At 52.8% G+C, this 19788-nt stretch overlaps 5 protein-coding genes across 5 annotated transcripts; 3 read left to right on the plus strand and 2 right to left on the minus strand.

Annotated features, from left to right (window-relative positions):
• Positions 1-176: 176 nt before the first annotated feature.
• Positions 177-2709, minus strand: PG997_000541 (uncharacterized protein; the record flags this gene model as incomplete). The annotated part of the gene is made up of 2 exons (XM_066804856.1): positions 177-2529; positions 2597-2709. 2 exons carry the CDS (start codon positions 2707-2709, stop codon positions 177-179), a joined length of 2466 nt encoding a protein of 821 aa, XP_066674629.1.
• Positions 2710-4890: 2181 nt separating this feature from the next.
• On the plus strand, positions 4891-7273 carry PG997_000542 (uncharacterized protein; the record flags this gene model as incomplete). The annotated part of the gene is made up of 9 exons (XM_066804857.1): positions 4891-5341; positions 5457-5542; positions 5687-5756; positions 5866-5918; positions 5972-6007; positions 6063-6088; positions 6196-6465; positions 6537-6717; positions 6773-7273. The coding sequence occupies 9 exons, from the start codon at positions 4891-4893 to the stop codon at positions 7271-7273; spliced, it is 1674 nt and encodes a 557-aa protein (XP_066674630.1).
• A 2029-nt stretch (positions 7274-9302) lies between these two features.
• On the plus strand, positions 9303-11080 carry PG997_000543 (Efflux pump FUS6; the record flags this gene model as incomplete). Its single annotated transcript, XM_066804858.1, has 3 exons — positions 9303-9347; positions 9431-10180; positions 10268-11080. The coding sequence occupies 3 exons, from the start codon at positions 9303-9305 to the stop codon at positions 11078-11080; spliced, it is 1608 nt and encodes a 535-aa protein (XP_066674631.1).
• Positions 11081-13034: 1954 nt separating this feature from the next.
• On the minus strand, positions 13035-13655 carry PG997_000544 (uncharacterized protein; the record flags this gene model as incomplete). The annotated part of the gene is made up of 2 exons (XM_066804859.1): positions 13035-13514; positions 13605-13655. 2 exons carry the CDS (start codon positions 13653-13655, stop codon positions 13035-13037), a joined length of 531 nt encoding a protein of 176 aa, XP_066674632.1.
• Positions 13656-16443: 2788 nt separating this feature from the next.
• On the plus strand, positions 16444-19400 carry PG997_000545 (uncharacterized protein; the record flags this gene model as incomplete). Its single annotated transcript, XM_066804860.1, has 7 exons — positions 16444-16661; positions 16875-16935; positions 17013-17088; positions 17171-17646; positions 17813-17964; positions 18671-18953; positions 19038-19400. 7 exons carry the CDS (start codon positions 16444-16446, stop codon positions 19398-19400), a joined length of 1629 nt encoding a protein of 542 aa, XP_066674633.1.
• Between the last annotated feature and the right edge of the window lie 388 nt (positions 19401-19788).

Consider the following 19788-nt stretch of genomic DNA (forward strand, 5'->3'; position numbering starts at 1 on the left):
GACGATGGCGAACAAGGTACCCTGCATATGACATTTAAAGTCCGTGGCATGAGTGGTTTTCGTGAAAAGTGTAATGCTGGGTTTGGTCAGGAAAAGGGAGCAATACCAAGTGTCCAATTCATCAGTCATAAAACGCGCGTACGCCGGGGCCTTCCACCCAATCTATATGCTGGTATCTACTGAATGTCCTCATCCATAACTTCGTCCTGGAATCCCTCAAACTCCTCTTCCTCCAACAGTGGGCCACTAAAAGTCTTCGCCGTTCGCGGGAAGACTCGCTTATACAGACTAATGCCAACACTGTCTTGTGGGTTGATCTTTCCATCAAACGTAGCCTTGAAGTAGCCGTGCGTACCGAGAGGTTCTCGGATGTAACCGCTTCGTCCACGCCTAGTCCACAACGGCATGGCCTTGAACCACTCCACGTCTTCGCGGTTGAAAAACATGTACCTGATGGTAACGATCTTCTTGTTGATATGGTAAGGGTGGCCTGTAAGAATGGCACGCTTCGCGATGACTCTGTTCGTCGATGGTGCCCGGACAGTACCAGTCGCTACCAGTTGGAGCGGCAGGTTGGACTCTTCGTCGTCATCATCCTCGTCCTTCGCCTCCCCAGGGATAGTACGCTTGAAGAAGAGGGCCGGCACTGCGCCCCAAGTAATGGGACCCATGAATGTGGCGACTGCAGATTGACCTGGATGGAGGAATCTGCAGTATTTGTGCACGTCGTTCTCGGTATTGCCACCTACCGAAAATAGGGGGTTGATAACGAAGCGGCGGGGGCCGCACTGCATAATGAGCTCCTCCTTAGCCTTGATGGACTTCTCGTAATCTTCCTTGTGCGTAATGTCAAAGTTCAGCACTGTCCTCTTGTTTTCGTGCTCCAGCAGAGAGAATAGGGAGATGGGCTGGGTAGGCTTGTAGGTCTTCTCCAGTTCCATCGGCACAGCTTTCAGATGCACATGAACTCGGGTACCAGGCTTCACGCCGCCGACCAAAGCTCGCTTCAGATAGTGATTGCGTGATGACGCATAATTGGTGACTGGCAGTAACCGCGACCAATCTTCAGGCTCGTATGGCCGGTCTTCTTCGGTGTTCCAGGGACTGGTTCGAAGACTCTTGAGACCTCTGAAACGTTGAAGTCGCTCCCTCGCAAGTACGTGAGGATGCAATTCAATCTCATCTGGGAACTCCATGTCGTCCTCGACCTCGCTCTTCTTGCTCTCCCGGTATGCTGCCAGCTGTGCGGCATCATCGGCGTCATCCAGCTCTTCGAACTTCTCCGACTTTGCGTATTCTGACATGCCAGCCTCAGTTGGCTCGGCAGGTGCAAGACCCTCAACACCATCTTCGGGCGCTGCTTGCATAGCGTCAGCATCGGCGTCGACGTCTTGCATCTCATCGTCGTCCATCTCTGACTCGGAATCGGAAACATCGTCAAGGTACCAAGCCGCTTGGTAATTCGAGGTTCCTTTGGGCAATTTAAGGGGCTTTGTGGGCTTTTCCAATTCGTCTTCGGAAAAGTAATGATGGTCATCCAGAAGGACACCCTTCTTTGATGTGGTCGCGACAGACATGGCATCGTCAGCGTCGTCCATACGAGCCTCCTCGGGTGCCAGTTCATCAAGATCGTCAGGTTTGTCGTGCTCAAGTACTGTGGGCTCCTCGAGAACTTCCTCCGCCCCCTCTACAGTGACATCACCATCCTTTTGCTTCTTCTCTGATGGGGCAGCTGTTATCTTCTCAATTTGGAATGTGCCCCAATCCCCAACTTGGATAAGTCTGTTTGCCTTCAAGCCCTTGCCACGAACGACGCCGGTGAAGATGGTGGATTCGGACGGAGAGCTAGGCCACTGGATTTCGTCGGCCAACATCCAACTCCTTTGATCCCTCCAGTGAACGCCCTTGGGAGAAGAATTGCATAATGACCGCATAAGGTTGGAGCATTCTTGCCTCGAGTCCAGGCTGTAGACCTTGTCTTGGTCGGGGTGGAAGTGTGTGATGAAGGAGACCAACGACTTGACTACATCGGGCCTGGCCTTGGCGGGTTGTATCTTGTCGAGGTTCTGAACAACCGTGAAACACGATGACATGCCCTGGTTCTCAACACTCCGAATGATCAGCTCTCCAAGCGGATCGACTTCGACTTCCGAGGAAAGTACGAAAATGACAAAGTCGGCAACCCGGGCAGCATCCATGCATGCTGTCAAATCGCGCTTCAGGGGGATGTACTGCAGCTTTTGCTTGAAACGGTCGACCGGGACGCGGAAGCTGGCCTCGGAGACCTCGGTTTCGATATCGAGACTCGCATTCAGACTCTTGATGGCTGCCGCAGCGTCGGCGTCGCCGCAGAGAGGTACAACGGCAACAATGCGGGGGCGCCATCGCGACCCCTGAATATGGATGTCTGGTCTTGGTGTTCCTTGTTCTTTTGTAGTTGGAGTTGCTTCGCGCGGTTTCGTCGGTCGAGCTTCGACATGACTTGCTGGTGTGGCGTCTTGCGCACTCCGCGCTCGTTGGAAAGCTTGCCTAATAAAGTTGTATTATTAGCACATTTTCTTTAGGCGCATGTGCAGTCAAACATGGAATGCACTACTCCGTACCTTTGGCCTGTTCACGAAGAGCACCCTTGGTGGCCTTCTTAGACTTGAACCCCTTGTGGGAGACTCTGGTCGTCGGCCGGTGGGAATGGGCCACAGACGCCGACATCTTGCCGTCTCCGCCTGCCTTGAAGCGGATGGGCAACGTATGCGAAGCCAGATTGATGAATGTCCTTTGGTCGCAACTCTAGTTTCCGAATTGAAATTCGCAAGGTCGTAGGGGCGCACGCGAAAACCGGTGTTGAAGATGAGGGCGAATTAATTCGACACTGGCGCATTCAGTATATTCGACTTTCGCTCCCGCAATTACCGTTCGAAAATGGAGGGGCAAAGCCGTTCATTCTCGAAATTTTTGTGGTTATCGATTACTATCAGTCGATAAGGACCCTTGCAAACCCCCACCTGCAAGAACCAAAGATCTTATCTAAATGTGGTAGGGCCTGTGCTCAGAGACCCATAACGGGCATCCTGGGGGAAAAGGGGGATTCAATCCGACTTTGAATCGGCAGGTGCTGTTCACTCACAACGCCTGGACCCGCAGGACAAGTTGCATCTGTCTTTGGGTGCTTCGTTTTCCAGTCTATTCGAGCTCTCGCTCCCACGTATGGATCTTACAAGTTTGGTAAAATACTTAAGAATAGAATAAACACAAGCTTTTGAGTATTTGAAATAATATCTCGTTTCAATGCCTACTCGAGATCCCACACAATAGGTCAGCTCGGTTACAAATTATGAGTTCAACATGACTGGCCTTCAATATGCCTCGAAAGCGGCAACATCGCTAGTCTATACGAGGCTGGTATAAGGTGAACCTTCTAAACAGCGACATATTAGGTGGCTTCCAGGCTGACATGTATGAGTGCACGAGCCTGAGTAATGTCAAGGCTATCAGGCTAACACTGACGGATGGTATCATCCTTGATGATGTTTGAATACTCCGTTACATGGTATTTAGTTAAACTTGCGACCATCATACCCGGCTCTCCTCGCTTGACTGTCGTATGTGAAAACCCCATCAAGAGTGGCATTTTGGCCCTTTGTACTATTGAATACCATGATCGCAATGCTCAGTACGAATGAATGTAAGAGACGCTCGGCCTCAGGATGTCTAAATCTGGGATCTCCTGCAGCTAAAATTTGTCCGGACGGACCTTTCGAAGCAAAAGATAACTAGGATTTCGACAAAGGTAAGGTCTGGGGATGGGATGAGCTCGAATGCCAACAACCAGGGGCACGCTCAGACGAGGCGTGGTGGTTCCTGCTGTACGGGAATTCATCCTCAAACAAGAATCAGGCACATTCTTGACTAAGTGGTCTTACGATGCGACAGTTCTTCTAGAGCAAGCTGATGCCAAATGTTTCGGAGCGGTTAAGGAAACTACGCTTATGAATTGGGGCAATGTATTCGTACGGGTCATCACCAGGGATGAGAATGGTCACGTCACTGTACTAGACCATAAGCTTCGTCCCAAGGGCGATGCCAAGAAAACAAATAGGAAGATATAACATGTCTGTCAGCTTCAAGCGACAATATTATTGCCGTCGAACTTGTATCCTTTGATCACCTTATTAGGAAGGACAAGCTGGAGAAACACGAGGCGCTGGAAAAGTACCTGACGCCTATCATCGAGTTCTGAACTCTGGATTACGCCGACTGCAACATTTCAAACCTGCAACGGGGTGTTGAAAGAAATCCTTCTTATATACTTGACGAGGCATATGTGGAAAAGGATCTAAGGCTGTCCTTTCGAGATACATTCCAAGGGTCGATGCCAGTTTGGACGGCCTCTGTTATCAATTAGCTCGCTTTGATACGCAATGCAACCATGATACCGTAATAACTTAACTAGGAAGCATTCACAAGTCATTTCAACGGAATACAAAAGAAGTAGGTCTTATACGAAAAGTAGCAACTTCCGTAGAGGACGACGGGCGTTGATTTGCTGAGGAAAATGGATGTTCATTGGGGCAACTGCTTATCACTTAGACGATAAGAGTCCCAGTGCCTGCTTTACTGGACTAGGTGCTCCATATAATAATTCGTTGGCCCCGCCAGATAACATCCTTATCGGGGGTCTGTGCTCAAAATTTCCATGAAACTTTTTGGGAGTGCTAGCAGCCAAATGTCTAATGGGTCAGTAGCAAGACGACATCGCGACATACCCAGCTGTGCGCCCTTCTTTGCCCATACACCTAATTCGACGCTGAGGACCGGAGTCTTGGCCACAGTACTTAATCCGAAACCCGTCAATTTGCTGGCCTGCCGATATCGATTTTACCCGGCGACATGATGGAGGTGGACGATCTCGAGGTCACCGAGCGGCCTTCCGCAAAGGCCCACGACAACGGTGCCGTTACCATCAAGCGCGCCCGCACACAGCTCATCCCGAAGCACGAACGCGAGCGGATAAAGCGCAACAAGCAAGCCCACCGCGACTACGGTCGTGGCAACGGCATTGACGTTAAAACCATCAAGGACAAGAAACTGCGCCGCAACCTGAAGGGCCTCGAGCAGAAGTACAAGCAGGCCGCCGAATCCGCCAAGGATGCCGAAATCCTTTTGGAGAACACATCTGGCTTTTTGGAGGCCGAAGACGAGTTGGAACGGACATGGCGTGTGACGCAGAACGAGATTGAATCCAATGTCTCGTTGGAGGTTTCCAAAAAGCGATTCGACCTCAAGTTGGACCAGCTAGGGCCCTACCAATTTGACTACGATAGGACGGGTAGAATGCTACTGTGTAAGCACCCCTTGCGCTCGTCTCGATATATTTGGGGGCTCCCTCCAGCTGCCCATTGGGGGCTCATGAGTTCCTCCTCGATCTGGAAATAACATGCTAATTCATTATACTATAGTGGGAGGCGCCCGGGGACACGTTGCCACCATGGATTGGAGGCAAGGCAAGCTTGGCTGCGAGATAAACTTGCAAGAAAAAGTTCGAGTACGTACCGTCTTGAGTCCGTATTGCTTAGTCCAGCGATAGGCTCCCCTATTTGAGGGAGGGGTCATTCAGTGTTGGAGCCGGATTCCACCAGGAGCCCTGGCTATTTTGAAACTCACGATATGCTAACTCACTCTTCTCCAGGCTGTCAAATACCTGCACAACACGAATTACTTTAGCGTTTCTCAAAAGAACCAGGTCTACATATACGATTGTAAGTTGTTGCACTCCGCAACGAAGCAGCCCCATAATACCCCTTTTACTGGATTCTGCCAAAAATTAGCAGCACTCGGAGTGAATCATCTCACTAATATCACACATAGCACACGGTGTCGAATTGCATTGTCTCCGGAGTCTCCAGGAGGTTTCTCATATGGTAGGACCCCACGTGTCAGGGCGGTCTGCACAGCTGCTGACATTGAATCCTAGGATTTCTTACCCTACCACTACCTCCTAGCCACACTGGTAAGTTTTCATGATCTATCAACCTATGTCGCATTCGCCTCTAACTTCAATATAGGGTTTGACAGGCTGGTTGAAATACACGTAAGTATTACTGCGCCTTCTTCCATTCTTTGTGGGCCATTGCAGCTATCCTCTAGCTTGGCAAACTGTGTATCACAACCAAATCCAGCGACTGACTTCTCTCCTAGCGATGTGTCGACTGGAAAGCTGGTCTCTGAGATCCGAACAGGCCTGGGGCAACCCGTATCAATGGCACTAAACCCCTGGAACGCCATTGTGCACGCTGGCCATAACAATGGCACCGTAACTCTATGGTCTCCCAATAGCACCGAGCCGCTAGTCAAGCTGCTGTGTCACAAAGGCCCAGTCAAATCGGTTGCGGTTGACCGAGAGGGGAGGTATATGGTGTCATGCGGCAACGACCGGAAAATGGCTGTCTGGGACATTCGCATGTTTAGGTATGTACTCCTGAGTTTTTACTTTGGTTTTGCGGAACCGTCCCCAATAATTTTACTGACGATTTTCACAGAGAGGTGAATAGCTATTTCACGAGAGCTCCGGCGTCCTCGGTGTCTATCAGCGACCGGGGCGTTACAGCTGTTGGGTGGTCGACCAGCGTCACACTGTGGAAAGATCTCTTCGTAAAACATCGCAAGGACCAAATCAAGGTTGACAGCCCTTACATGACGTGGGGCGGCGAGGGCAAATCGGTAAGCATCTCTTCTCTCATTCCGTCATGGCTAGTTGCTGACTCACGTACGATAGGTTGAGCAAGTGAAATACTGCCCGTACGAGGATGTCCTCGGTATTGGACACGACGAAGGCTTCTCGTCAATCATCGTACCAGGCGCTGGAGAGGCCAACTTTGACGCTATGGAAGTGAACCCTTACGAGACCGTGAAGCAGCGACGCGAGACAGAGGTCAAGGGTCTCCTGAACAAGCTTCAGCCCGAGATGATTGCTCTTGATCCCAACTTCATTGGCAACCTGGATCTTCGCTCGGATCAGCAGCGACGAGAAGCGCGGGATCTGGATGCTAAGCCTGTCGACATCGAGACAGACATCAAGAACCGTATGCGTGGCAAGAACTCGGCTCTCCGCAAGTACCTGAGGAAGCAGCGTGCGAAGAACAACATTATCGACGAGAAGCGTCTGAAGGTGGACGAGCTATGGAAGCAACAGCAAGAGCAGAACCAGGAGAGGCGCCAGGAAAAGGCCGCCGAATTTGGACCGGCTCTGGGTCGCTTCGCGAGAAAGGAACAGTGAGGAGATCTTGTTGCTCAGCCATAATTCTAAAGAAGCCAAGTTCAATGCTAGATCGGATCGCGGCGTGGGCGCATTGCATTGTTGTGTTTGGTACACGCAGCCCGCTGCCGACAGGAACTTGACTTTAGTGATACCCAAATTAACGGATCATCCCGACACTATACATTCTTCTTTTCGAGGCGCTGCGAATGGCGCAACGAATGTCATACCCAATACTGCGCATGCCAGGGTCTGGTTACCGCCATCCGACGTGCCGCAAACGCCTGACCACGAGATGAGGCTTAGGTTTGGTCCTCCCTCGCGGAACAGTTTCCGCTATGCACTGTAAGAAGCTGAATACAGGGGTGCCTCGAGGGCTCTTGGCATAACATTGAGCTTCTCAGAGAGAGGCCTTATCCAGTTCTTGCTGCCAGTACATGCATGTTACGGCAATAACTGGAATGGCAAACACTAGAGAAGTGACATTAGGAAGGTGAAGGAGAAAGATGTGCAAGTAGAATATGCCATCAATACGAACATGCAGGGAACTCGGGTGAAAGTATAGGCAACGACTTCAGGTGATCGAACCATATGCACAGAACAAGTTGGAAACTCGGGTGTCGAAACAAGCCTTCGGGAAGTCTCAGCCACCTGTGTTGGGAAGCGAAGTCTTCGTTAGTTACAACCACATGGCTCCGTTATCATTCGATGTGGGCGAGAAGGAGCCAGGGAGTGGCTGCCTCTCGTCGTACAACCGGTGTCGGCGGCCAGGCTTCGCTCGCACAAAGATCTCCTTCCTTTCCGTCTTCTTCCCCCAATCGGGCTGTGACACGGTATGACAAGCCAGGCAGGTCTCTGATTAAAGCCTCCCTCGTGTACGTTTCGTTTGAATCAAGTTCATTGCCACACCACAACTGGCGCCGTGTAACATGTGTGCACACTTACTCGATGATGTGGTGCTCTGCTGAAATCTCACTCGGGGGCGTCTCCAATCCCGATCTTGCGACCCCCTTCCCGTTGCCTTACAGGGTGCGGTCGCGTCGGTCGAATCCCACGGGCGGATGGCACGGCGCACAACGAACGATGCGGTGGTACCGTGGTTTCGAGGGCTTTCAACGTGACGCGTGCCTGCATGTGCGACTCTGACATTCTTGTCTCGGTGAGACACGAGAACGGCATGATGAAGAGAGGAAGTACCCTTTAGCTGATGGTCTTTACGATGATACTGGAATCTCCGCCCATTCGGTGTGGGGGTTATGGGCAACTTCATTCAGCGTTGGGCGTTCGGAGCAATTTCCCGCTTCGAGATCCGGGCTGGGTGTGACAAACAAACAGTGTATTTTTCTTTTTCGGCTGAACCTCCCCTTGACATGGACCAATCGCAGTCACTCCCGAACTTCGGGTTCCCTCTGCTCTGCAGAAGCGAAAGAGTGAGATGATACCCTACGAATAGCCCAAGTCTTTCTCTTTTCCCTCTTTCTCGGGTCTTGATCAATCACAGGTCGTGTACGGCGACTCGAGGACACCCTCCTTTTGTCGTTTGGTAGTAGCTGGCCCCCACAAATGGGAAGCCATCTTGACGACATACATAAGCCAGCCAGCCAGCAAGCAGGCAGTGACGCTGACTATATGCAAGTATAACATGATGTGAAAGTGAAGAGTCTGGGAACATCTATTATTGCCGCCAGATATCAAACATGACGGCCCGAGTTCTGTTTGTTTCGCACTTGGTTTTATTCATATACTCCCCCTTACGCTTATCCTTGCTTGGTCCGTAACTCGACTCTTCAACCTACATACATATATAGCCCTGTACCGGCGAAACATGAAACCAGCACCAGGCACTAACTCGGACGCGGAGGAACGCGGGAGCCGCTCTGTCGAGGAGAAGGCATCATCGGAATCGGCAACAGCGGGGCCGCGAGACCCGAGCCATGAAGCAGGCGCCGACGTCGATACGGAGGCTCAATTCGCTTAACCACCCGCCATCCCGGAGTGGAAGATCGGGAGGCAGGAACTGTACATTATACTATCTCTCACGGTCATCAACATGGTCGTCGCGTTGGACTCTTCCATCATCATAACGGCTCTCAAGGTGTGTACGATACATCCCCTAGTAGTAGTGATAATGAGAAAGGGGTATTGTTCTAATGCATAACCTACTTGATTCCCGAAAAGACCATGACCGTCGCCCTGGGCGCCGACACCACCCAAGGCTTCTGGATCGGCACCTCCTTCCTCCTCGCCTCCACCGTCGCCATGCCCCCATCGCGAGCCTCAGCGAGATCTTCGGCCGCCCCGCCTGCCTCCTGTGCGCGCTCGCCCTGTTCACGCTCGGCAGCGTCCTCTGCCAGCGCCGCGCGCGGCGTCCGGCTCCTGCTCGCGGGCCGCGCCGTCCAGGGCGCCGGCGCGGGCGGCATCTGGATGGTCTCGCTGCTGCTCCTGACGGACCTCGTCCCGCTCCGCCACCGGCCCAAGTGGTGGGCCGTCATCTCGCTCGGCTGGGCGGCGGGGCTGGTTATGGGGCCGCTCGTCGGGGGCGCGATTGTGCAGCGGACGACGTGGCGGTGGATCTTTTACTTGAATTTCCCGTTTTGCGCGTTCGGGTTGGTGGTCACGCCGTGGCTGTTGACGATCCGGCCCCGGGCTGAGAGTATGCGGGTCAAGCTCGCGAGGATCGACTGGGTCGGCGGCGCGCTGTTCACGGCCGGGCTCACCTTGTTCCTGTTCGCGCTGTCGTCGGCTGGCATCCAGTTCGCGTGGAGCAGTGCTGAGATCATCGCCACATTGGTCATCGGCTTTGCGGGGTTAATCGCTACCGGTGTCTGGGAAGGTTTCTTCGCGAAAGAGCCGATGTTGAAGCACAGGTTGTTCTATAATTGGAGCTCGAATATTGCCTATTTCGGCGGCTTTGTGCAGGGTCTTGTGGTCAGTAAGCTTTCGATCAATATGATAGTCCTGCTGATTACCATATGGAGAAGCAAGACTGGGCGTTGACATAATCACGAAAAACAGATGTACGGCGAAAACTACTATGTGCCGTTCTTCTTCCAATCGGTCAATGCGACGACACCGCTACGAGCGGGCATCAACCTGCTCCCGGCGCTGCTGTTCGTGATCCCCAGCGGCGCCGTGACGGGCGCGCTCGTGAGCCGCTACAACAACTACCGCTACGCCATCTGGCTCGGCTGGTTCTTCGTCACCATATCGTGCGGCCTCGAGATCCTATGGGACGCGGACGTCTCTACGGGCGTGTGGGTGGTGTCGCTCATCGTCATGGGCATCGGCCACGGTATCGTGCTCAACGCGCAGACGTTCGCGTGCCAGGCGATGGCCCAACCCGGCGATATCGCGGCGGCCGCCGCCATGTACGGCTTCGTGCGCCAGCTGGGGAGCGCGGTCGGGGTCTGCGTCGGCAGCACGACCTGGCAGAACGTGGCGGCGCTGAAGCTGGGCTGGGAGGGCTTGCCGGTCGAGATCGCATATCATGCCGAGGCCTACCTCGATGAGTTCCACATTTCGCTACCCGACGGGGGCGGGGATGATCCCACGAGGAGGAAGGCCGTGACCAGCGCGTTTGTGTTTGGTTTCGTGGGGGTGTGGCAAGTGTTCCTCGGCATCTCGGGCGTCGTCTTCGTCCTCAGCTTCTTCGTCAGGCACTTCGACATGGACAAGGCCATCGAATCAGAGCACCGGCTCGAGCAGAATAGTGGTGCCAGCAGTGGCAGTGGCGATGGAAATAGCAACATGGACAGGAGGAGGCAGAGGCAGCCTGGGAGGATCTCCAGGCTATTGCTGCTGCTGAGATCCAAGCCAGGAGCTGAATGACGGTTAGGCTCTTGATCTACACAACATGGCCGTGGATACTCCAGAAAATACTCCACCCATAGAAACAAAACATTCCCCATTCATATAAGCCACACTTTCACTTGCGTGTTATTAATCGCATCGATCGACAGGTCAGCTCGCTGCTCTGTACATAATTTTAGAAACTGATCAGAACTGATAATCCTGCCTGTTGGATCCTCCGGTGCTAGACTGGCCATCTAACCGGGGTAGACCCGTATTCTAATTAGTTGGCTCAGAAACCCGACCAGCAGCGACCCGAAGCGAGACATCACAAAAAAAAGATGACGGAATATATGATAATATGACGACGGGGTTCGAGAGCCACGGACGAACCGAGGCCACCAGAAGACCATAACGCCTTCTGTTTCTGTTCTGGGGGCCGGCTTAGGGCACTGGTGACTGGCCTAAAGTGCTGAAAAGGGCCACTTGCCAAGCAAGCCAAGGGCACTCGCAGGAACAGGTTTGCCCGAAAGCTAAGCTACTCGAAACCGCCTGCACGCTGCCAGGAGGTGCCCAGGGAGTGAGACGGGTGCCGAATAACCGTCTTCCCCAGCATCACCATCCCAGGAAGGAGATGCTCCGGGAAAGGTGGGCAAATGACGAGAGAGAGCTTCTGGGAGTGACATGATGGATGGGATTGGGGTTTGGAGGGAAAATGCCATCGATTGCCATTACTCAATCACAGACAACCTGGGCAAAGAAAAGTCGGGTTCCCCACAAGTACTTTGCTCTTTCCGGGTTTTCACTGGCCGGCAATACCAGCCACAATTGACCCAACTATTCTTGCCGCTAAATGTGGAGACGAGTGACGTTGCTCTTCATGCTTTCTCCAGCTTTTCGTCAGCGCCTGCGGTCATCGAAAGTGAGACCAACAAATCCATGGCCAGATGCAAAGACACCAAAAACCAACTATCTGCTCGGCCTGCCTGCTGTGCCAGCCGCACTGCCGCACCTAGACCCCTCTGGGCTAGCTGGGCCACACAGGTTACTAATGTACCGGCGGTTGGGTGGCTGGGGCCGCACTTCGGACCAGTCGACAGTCGAGATTCAGACATCAGAAACCCAACCAACAGTAAGCGAACGCCAGCAATCAGCAATGTCCCAGAAAAGGATCAGAGGATCTTGCGACATGGTGCCGACATGGTGCCAAGTGGCAAGAGATGGATGAGCCAGGCAAGCCCAGGCAGGCACCAGGAGCTGTTTGGGATTGGGGCCATGCTCGTACGGTCCAGGTCCATCTCCCATCTCCCATCTCTGGCTATGCTAGCTACAGCATGCTCGATCATCTGCGCAAAATAGGATGGCGGGAGGGAGCGAGCGAGATCTTGGCAACGCGATGCTACTGTACGACTCAATTGCACCCCGTATTCAGCGGTCGTCTTACTTGCATGCCTTTGCTACAGTAGCTTTTCGCTCGTAGGAAGGGGCAACCGAGATCGACGTCCAAGGCACGGAGTCCAATCGGAATCGGGGAGACGCGCGTTTGGTCTGGGGCAAACAAGGCTCAAAGCTCTTCCAGCCAGCGGGAAAAGGCCCAGCCGTGCCAGCCAGCGGCCCGGCCTGCAAAGGAGCCTCTCGTCCTCTTCTGCGCTGCTCTCTCTTGGCCAGCTGCGGTTGCAAGTGGATCCCCAAGGGGGTGGATACGCCTAGCTGGTACTCCGTACCCCCTGGAACGAATGAATGGAGAAAGTCGACATGGGGTCCTTTCACAAACAGCCGGTCGCCTCATGCTTGTCTAGCACAGTCTCTAATTACGAGCAGCCATGTCGATGACGAAAGCCAGGGCTTGGGAGTACGGAGGCCATCAAGTATATAATACTCAACGTCGGCCTCACTCCCAAACAACTCCATCTCCATTCCACTCAACTTAATCTTCATCCATCAACAAGACCTCAGATCTTCTCATCCTCAACCACTACTACATCAACCTCACCTACTCTTCGTAGTACCACCACCACAAACCAACTTCAAGATGCAGTTCTCCATGACCCTCCTCGCCCTGGCCGCTGGTGCCAACGCTCAGCTCGCCAGCTCCATCGTCTCCGATGCCACCTCTGCTGTCGGTAGCGTCATCTCCACTGCCACCGGCGCTGTCGGCAGTGCTGGCTCTTCCGCTGCCAGCGGCGCCTCCTCCGTCGTCAACGGCGGCTCCAACTCTGCCTCTGCCACCCAAAGCAGCGCTTCCACCACCGTCACCAGCGGTGTTGTCGTCACTGCCTCCGCCAGCCAGTCCGGCAGCATGAGCGGCTCCCAGTCCGGCTCGGCCACCAAGACCTCCGATGGCAAGACCACCAAGACCACCGACGGCACTGTCGTTGTTGAGTCTCCCACCTCCACCTCCACCCCCAACGCCGCTCCCGCTGCCACCCCCTTCGTTGGTGGTCTCTTCGCCGCCGCCGGTATTGCTGCCCTTCTGTAAATTTTGCAGACGGAGTGGATCGAAACATCATGAAGTGTCAAGTCGCATGATGTCATAATCACGACATGAAATGCGCGGGCACACGACAGGAGGAAAGCAAAATGTACCCATAATACCCATTGAGAAGGGATGCATGTCTCAGTTTAGTCAACTTTGGGCGCTCGTGGAATTTCAGCATTAACCTTTTGGAAGGATGGCCGTCTTCAAGGCCTTACTTTTTTGTCAGGCGTGAATATCACCTTGGATAACATAATCATTACATGTATATAAATATAAATCAACGAATCTTGTTCTGACAATTTTTACTGCTCCTTCTCGTCATTGTACCACTTGCCAAGATCTTACTACTTTACGTGCACATGACCATTACCGTACCACGGCTTGCCATTCTAGGTCCTTTAGCTTGAGTATTGAATTTTTTACGTATTGAAAATGCTGATCCTCTTCCGTCTAGGCCTCGGCCCAATCCAATGATCGATACGATCTGTTTATTAGTGAGAGATGTCGGAAGAATTTTGAGACTGCGTGATACGGAAGGGGAAGAAGGAAAAGATGGAACATGTGTAGATTTGGTTATGCATGAATTAGATTATATGTAGCAACAGTTTTGGAGACACAGTTTCTCGGGATGTTTTATATGTAGGTACGTAAGGTGGTCTTGAACTTTCTAACTTTCTCACATATCATACTCCCACAGGAAACTCAATGGGCTCGGCTTACCGCCATTGACTCTCAGATAGAGAAGGGTACTGCATTTCGGAGGAAAACAAAAAGATATTCAGGAGAGAGAGGTGTTGGTTTGTTGGTTGGTGTCTCATGCGCAGGAGATTGCGATTTACACACCCCGGAAAAGGAGCCGTGGGGAGGTGAATCTGATGGATCAGAAAAACGAACACATGGTTCGTCTGGTGTGTACTTTGGAAACCCCCAGTGAATAATTGTAGCTTGAAAATGAGATACTTATTAGAGATATGACCGGCGGCAGCGACGCCGAGGAGAGAAGTTACAGAACAGTAAGAACCTACTGTATGTCCAAGTCTGACCTGAAGCCGCTGTGGGAAGAAAGCTGTTGGTTGGACATGTTTACGATTGCTATAAGCCACTGTGCAATAATACTGTTATTAATAGAAATACACTACATGCATGCGTGTCCATCGGTAAGAATTTAGAAGAGCTCAGGGCGTGGAGTTGTTGTTGAAAGCTGATTGCCGCGATGTCTCCCTGGACGGAGCTCCTTTTTTCTTCCCGTCTTCCATTCGCAAAGGGGGCCGCGCAAGCGGGTGGCCCCGACACCTCCACCGGCAAGCAAACAGAACACACGCGCCAACCGCCAATTCGAAAAAAAGAAACTCCGAGTCAGTGCAATGCAACCTAGGAGCCAGCAGCTTGGAAAACAACTTGAAGCCTTCTCCATATCATGGGTGGGAATACGAGCATTGAACGAAGCAAGCAGGGAAGCCGCTGACGCTGCGCTGGCAGGTCACGTGCGCCAATTCCCCAAAAACTAGGGCGCCCTCCAAGGTCGTTTTACTAGTGCGCCACCCGCGCCGTAGCTGAGGGCAGTAGCTCCCTTTGTTGGTCGTTCCTGCAGGATTTCAGGACTGCGGCTAGTGAATAGCTTTCAGTGCTAGACTAATAGGTATTTGTTTGCAAGCTTGGCTTCACCGCTATTCGGAAGCCGTACGTGTATTGTATTGCTGTTCTTGCTCCGGGCTGGATGTGGTTCCCATCTGCATACTTGCTTGCATCCTGTTTGGGCAACTCGGGGAATTTATTTCGTGCAAGGATTTCTGGGGGGTGGTGGAAAAATGAGGTTAGCGCGTCCCAAGCAGTGGCAGGCAAGCTGGACCTGCCACCTGCAAGCCACAGCCAACCAGGCTGGATTGATTGGGCCCGACTGCCGACAGAGAGGCGTTCAGTGTTCGCGGATTTCAATTGACCACACCTGAATCCTCCAGAAGAAGGCCTTCCGCGTCGTGACCAAAACAGAACCCGTTTCTCAGAGCCTCTTTTTCTGAGAGCATTTACTTGACATGCATGGGGAAACATACATCATGTATTCAAACGGCAATAGTTGACTCAGGTCTGTGACCAACCCAACTCTTCTGTAAGGTTCCAAAGGTTGTTGTGCTTTGGCTCCCCCTTTCCATCATTTCGCTGCGCGCCCGAAGAAACCCGTACTTTGATGGTTAAATCCGGCTCAATAGGCAGCGTTGAAGTTACCTAACCCAGTAGCATCCAAATATACAGTGAGCACGTTAATAGACGAAGTCTCGTGCAGCCATGGAAAACCGGCACCCATCTTGGGGCTTGACAGCTGCCGTGCCTTCTGCCGACAAGAGGCATTACCATGCTCCCATGGGGATGTTGCTTGGGCCTCTCCAATTGAGCATGTGTGAGGGATGGGGTGCAGAACGATACGAGAGGAAAGTTGAGGTTGATGCCAAGTTGACGGATCCTGCAGTGACTGAATCTGGTAGTATACGGCCTGCCGCGGCAGAAGTCGCCGTCGGGCTGTCATTGGTTGCGGCCCGCATGCCAACCGGTTGCATCTCGAGGGTAACGTCCCCCCTTTAATCAATCTAGATTGAGTTGACTGCGCGTGCTGCCACAAGTCTGGGGTGCATATCCAATCCCACTCGGGACGTGGTCAACGATGAACGATGGCTCCCCCTTTCCGCATTTGGTGTGTCCGACGCCAAGGATGGAATAGATGAAGCTTTTAGAGTGCATGCATCTGCCGAACTGCCCAAGCCCGGGACTTATACAGTCGCCGTGCAAGAGCGAGGCCATGGGCGCTCCGGGTCATGGGGCATATAAAGACGCTCTCCGTCTTTGATAATGGAGAGTCCTGGAACCTGAAAGGGGTGGGCAAGCTAGATTCGCATTCCCTCCTAGCCGTGACGACACCTTGACCGCCGCCATGAAGTCTCTCGGGAACAGTGTGCTGCTCACAGCCAGCCTGCTGCTGTGTCAAGCCATCGCGGTGCCTCTCTCCACCCAGGAGATATCACAGGCCGACATCGACTCCGGCAAGGCATTGACCGACTACAGCAAGACCGCCTTCGACAATGCCATGGCCAGACTGGACAAGAGTGACACGGGCTGCACCAAGGACAACGTGAAGATCCGCAAGGAATGGTAAGCTGAGAGAATAGTCCAAGACATCCTCGTCTGGACTCAGCATTGACCGAGCTACAGGCGAAATATTCCGGGCGAGGAACGTACCGCATACCAGAAGGCTGTCCAGTGTTTGATGCAGAAGCCGAGCGTCTTTCCCAATGTAGAAGGGGCAAAGTAAGTGCATCGATGTTCATCATCCACGCCCAGGGTCACTCAACTGATTCGATTTAGGTCGTCGTTTGATGACTTCGCTGTCCTACATGTCGCCTTCACGCCATACGTCCACAACTCGGTCAGTACCAAGCCCATACGGACACAAAGGGGTTCCTTCCGGTATCTCGAGCAAGTCCAATTCTGACATTCCTATAGGCTACCTTCCTGACCTTCCACCGATACTTCCTGAAAACCTACGAGCAGAGACTCGAAGATCAATGTGGCTACACAGGTACGTATCCCTCAAGCCACCCCCTTTTCGAACTGCCGACCAGCATGGCAGCACTAATACTGACTCACTCCTCACTCAACAGGAACGATCCCCTACTGGGAGTGGGGCCTCGACTGCGACGACATTGACAAGTCGCCCCTCTGGGACGGGTCCGAGACCTCCCTGGGCAGCAACGGCGAGTTCATCGCCAACAAGCCAAACCCAATGTCCATGTTCGGCGCCAAAGCGGGCACGGGCGGCGGCTGCGTGAAAAAGGGCCCCTTCGCCAACTACACGGTGAACCTGGGTCCCGTCAGCGCCGCGAAGCCGCTGGGGTACAACCCGCGCTGCATCAAGCGCGACCTCAACTCGGACATCTGCGCCAAGTGGGCCTCGCTCGGCAACACCACCCTCACCATCCGCGACGGCTCCGACGTCGAGATCTTCCAGGCCCTCCTCCAGGGCGACTTCCGCTACAAGCAGGCCAGTCGGCTCGGGATGGCGGTCCATGGCGGGGGTCACTTTACCATTGGGGGCGATCCGGGCGGTGATTTCTACTTTAGTCCGCTGGAGCCGGGGGTTTTATTTGCATCATGGGCAGATTGATCGTCTGTACTTTGTTTGGCAGAATCTGGATTGGGAGAAGAGACAGGTATGTTTCGGCGTATCCCCTGAGCACACAGTTTGCGTCCCCCTGTTCGGGAAAGCACACATACACACATACAGTATGACTAACAAACAACAGGGTATCGCTGGCACGGGAACCATGATGAACATGCCGGCGAGCCGTAACGTGACGCTCGACGACACGCTTGACTTCTCGCCTATGAACCCCAAGCGAGAGATCAGGGAGTTGATCGACACGATCAGCGGGCCATTCTGCTACGTCTATGAGTAGTACGTAATCTAGAAGTATGATAAGGGTTGGATATGGTAAGCCTCAGTTCGAGTTATCGGGGGTATGGTGGAATAATATCTGGAGGGATAAGTAGTCAAGTAAATATAGATCGCATCTCGGTTACTATTGGTTCTTATTGTGCTATCAAGGTCTACTGTGACGACAAGCTGTGTTCTATATTCTGTTGGCTCTGTAGAGCTTCTCTGCAGATGGAAGTAGGAATGCACTGTCGCAACACCTCGCCAACAGTGTAAATGTATTTATCAGCCAATAACACACCCGTTATTCCAGTGCTTGTATTGACAACTATTTATCCAGGAGTCATAACCCAGTGAGTCTATAAGTTCTTGAGAGCCAAACTTCTTTTTACCTATAAAGAAAAGACCGCGTCTAGCACCAGTAATATTTAAGCGAGGGTGAAATGAATTCATAATGAAATACTCTCTTTATACGGCATATATATTCAAATCACAGCTGAATTGAATACAAGCAACCGATCTGACTGATGTCCCCCTGCCCCCAAACATTTATAAACTCCCACTTGACGTCTCTCACCAACTTCCTTTGCCCCATATCCTCACCACATCCCGTCGCCCAGACCTCATAACATCATCAGTGAAAACCAATTACACATCTGCTCTCCAGTCTCGTCCGCCAATCCGAGACGAGAAACCACTTTCACACAATTCCTCTGCCAGCCGACAGCCCGTGGCACGACGTGTCACCCCAACACCAGGAAGCAGTCCAGAGTTTCTTCGCTAAGCACTACCCCGACGCCATTGACCCCGTCCAGGACCTGTCGAGCGCCGATTACCAGGATCAGCTCATCGGCGACATGTTTCACGACTGGAACACCAAGGACAAGCCTCAGGTTCCCAAGATCAGCCAGCCCCAGATCCAAATGCAGTTCTTCAGCAACGTTCACTGCGTGACCAATTCTAATCCCTTCAACAACGGCAGTACGTCAGATGTTGATGCTGCTTCTCAGGTACGTAGCGCTATTATTGAATCCGCCGCCCAGCCACATGTTTACTGTGCTATTTCAAACAAGAGGTACTGGCAGCTGGATTAGGACCCCAGTAACGACAGCAACTCCGAGTCAGACATCAACGATGCAGGCCTGCTCATGGCCACGTTCCCATGGGCCGCGGGGCCAGAGGCGGCCACCGAGCCAGCACAAACCGAGGCTAGCCATGAGAAACCCGTGGATGCGGGGCCCTGGAAGGACCAGACCGAATTCGCAAAGCACTACGCTGAGCAGAACACCCAGATCCTCATCTTCCTGGCGCGCAAGTACCTCTATAACGCCAACAGGATCGAGCCCTGGTCGCCCAAGCACGACGGCGAGCCTAGCGTGTCCATCGCCGATATCAAGAAGACGCCGAGCGCTCCTGGGTACCTCATGGAGGCGATGCTCAAGGCTATGTATGGGTAGCCTAGAGAAGGTCTCGAAAAAACACTCTTGAGATATAGCGTCGAAGCAGCCGTCCCGACGAGGCATGAGGGACAGAGAGACTCTAGGTGTCACAAAACCCTGATCGAGAGGGCGCACGAGGATACAGGCAGAGGCTGCCTGTAATAGTACACGTGAATCCTTGGGGATACGGGCAGGGCATACAAGCTCATGCTCTGTTGGGCTGCGTTCGTGCTAGATGAACAACTAGTCAACAAAGCACCTGCTATTCTTTTGCCTATAGCAACAATCGATTAGTCATGTATTGGAAGCCTGCTTGTTTAAAAGTAACTGTGACATCCAAACTCCTCTCAACCTATAAAAGCCAGAGTACACTCAGTAACGATCAAGTGAGCGTGAAGTGAATAGA

Source organism: Apiospora hydei (assembly GCF_038363865.1).
Source record: "Apiospora hydei strain CBS 114990 chromosome Unknown utg000002l_segment0_segment0, whole genome shotgun sequence".
In the NCBI taxonomy this organism is placed as follows: Eukaryota; Fungi; Ascomycota; class Sordariomycetes; order Amphisphaeriales; family Apiosporaceae; genus Apiospora; species Apiospora hydei.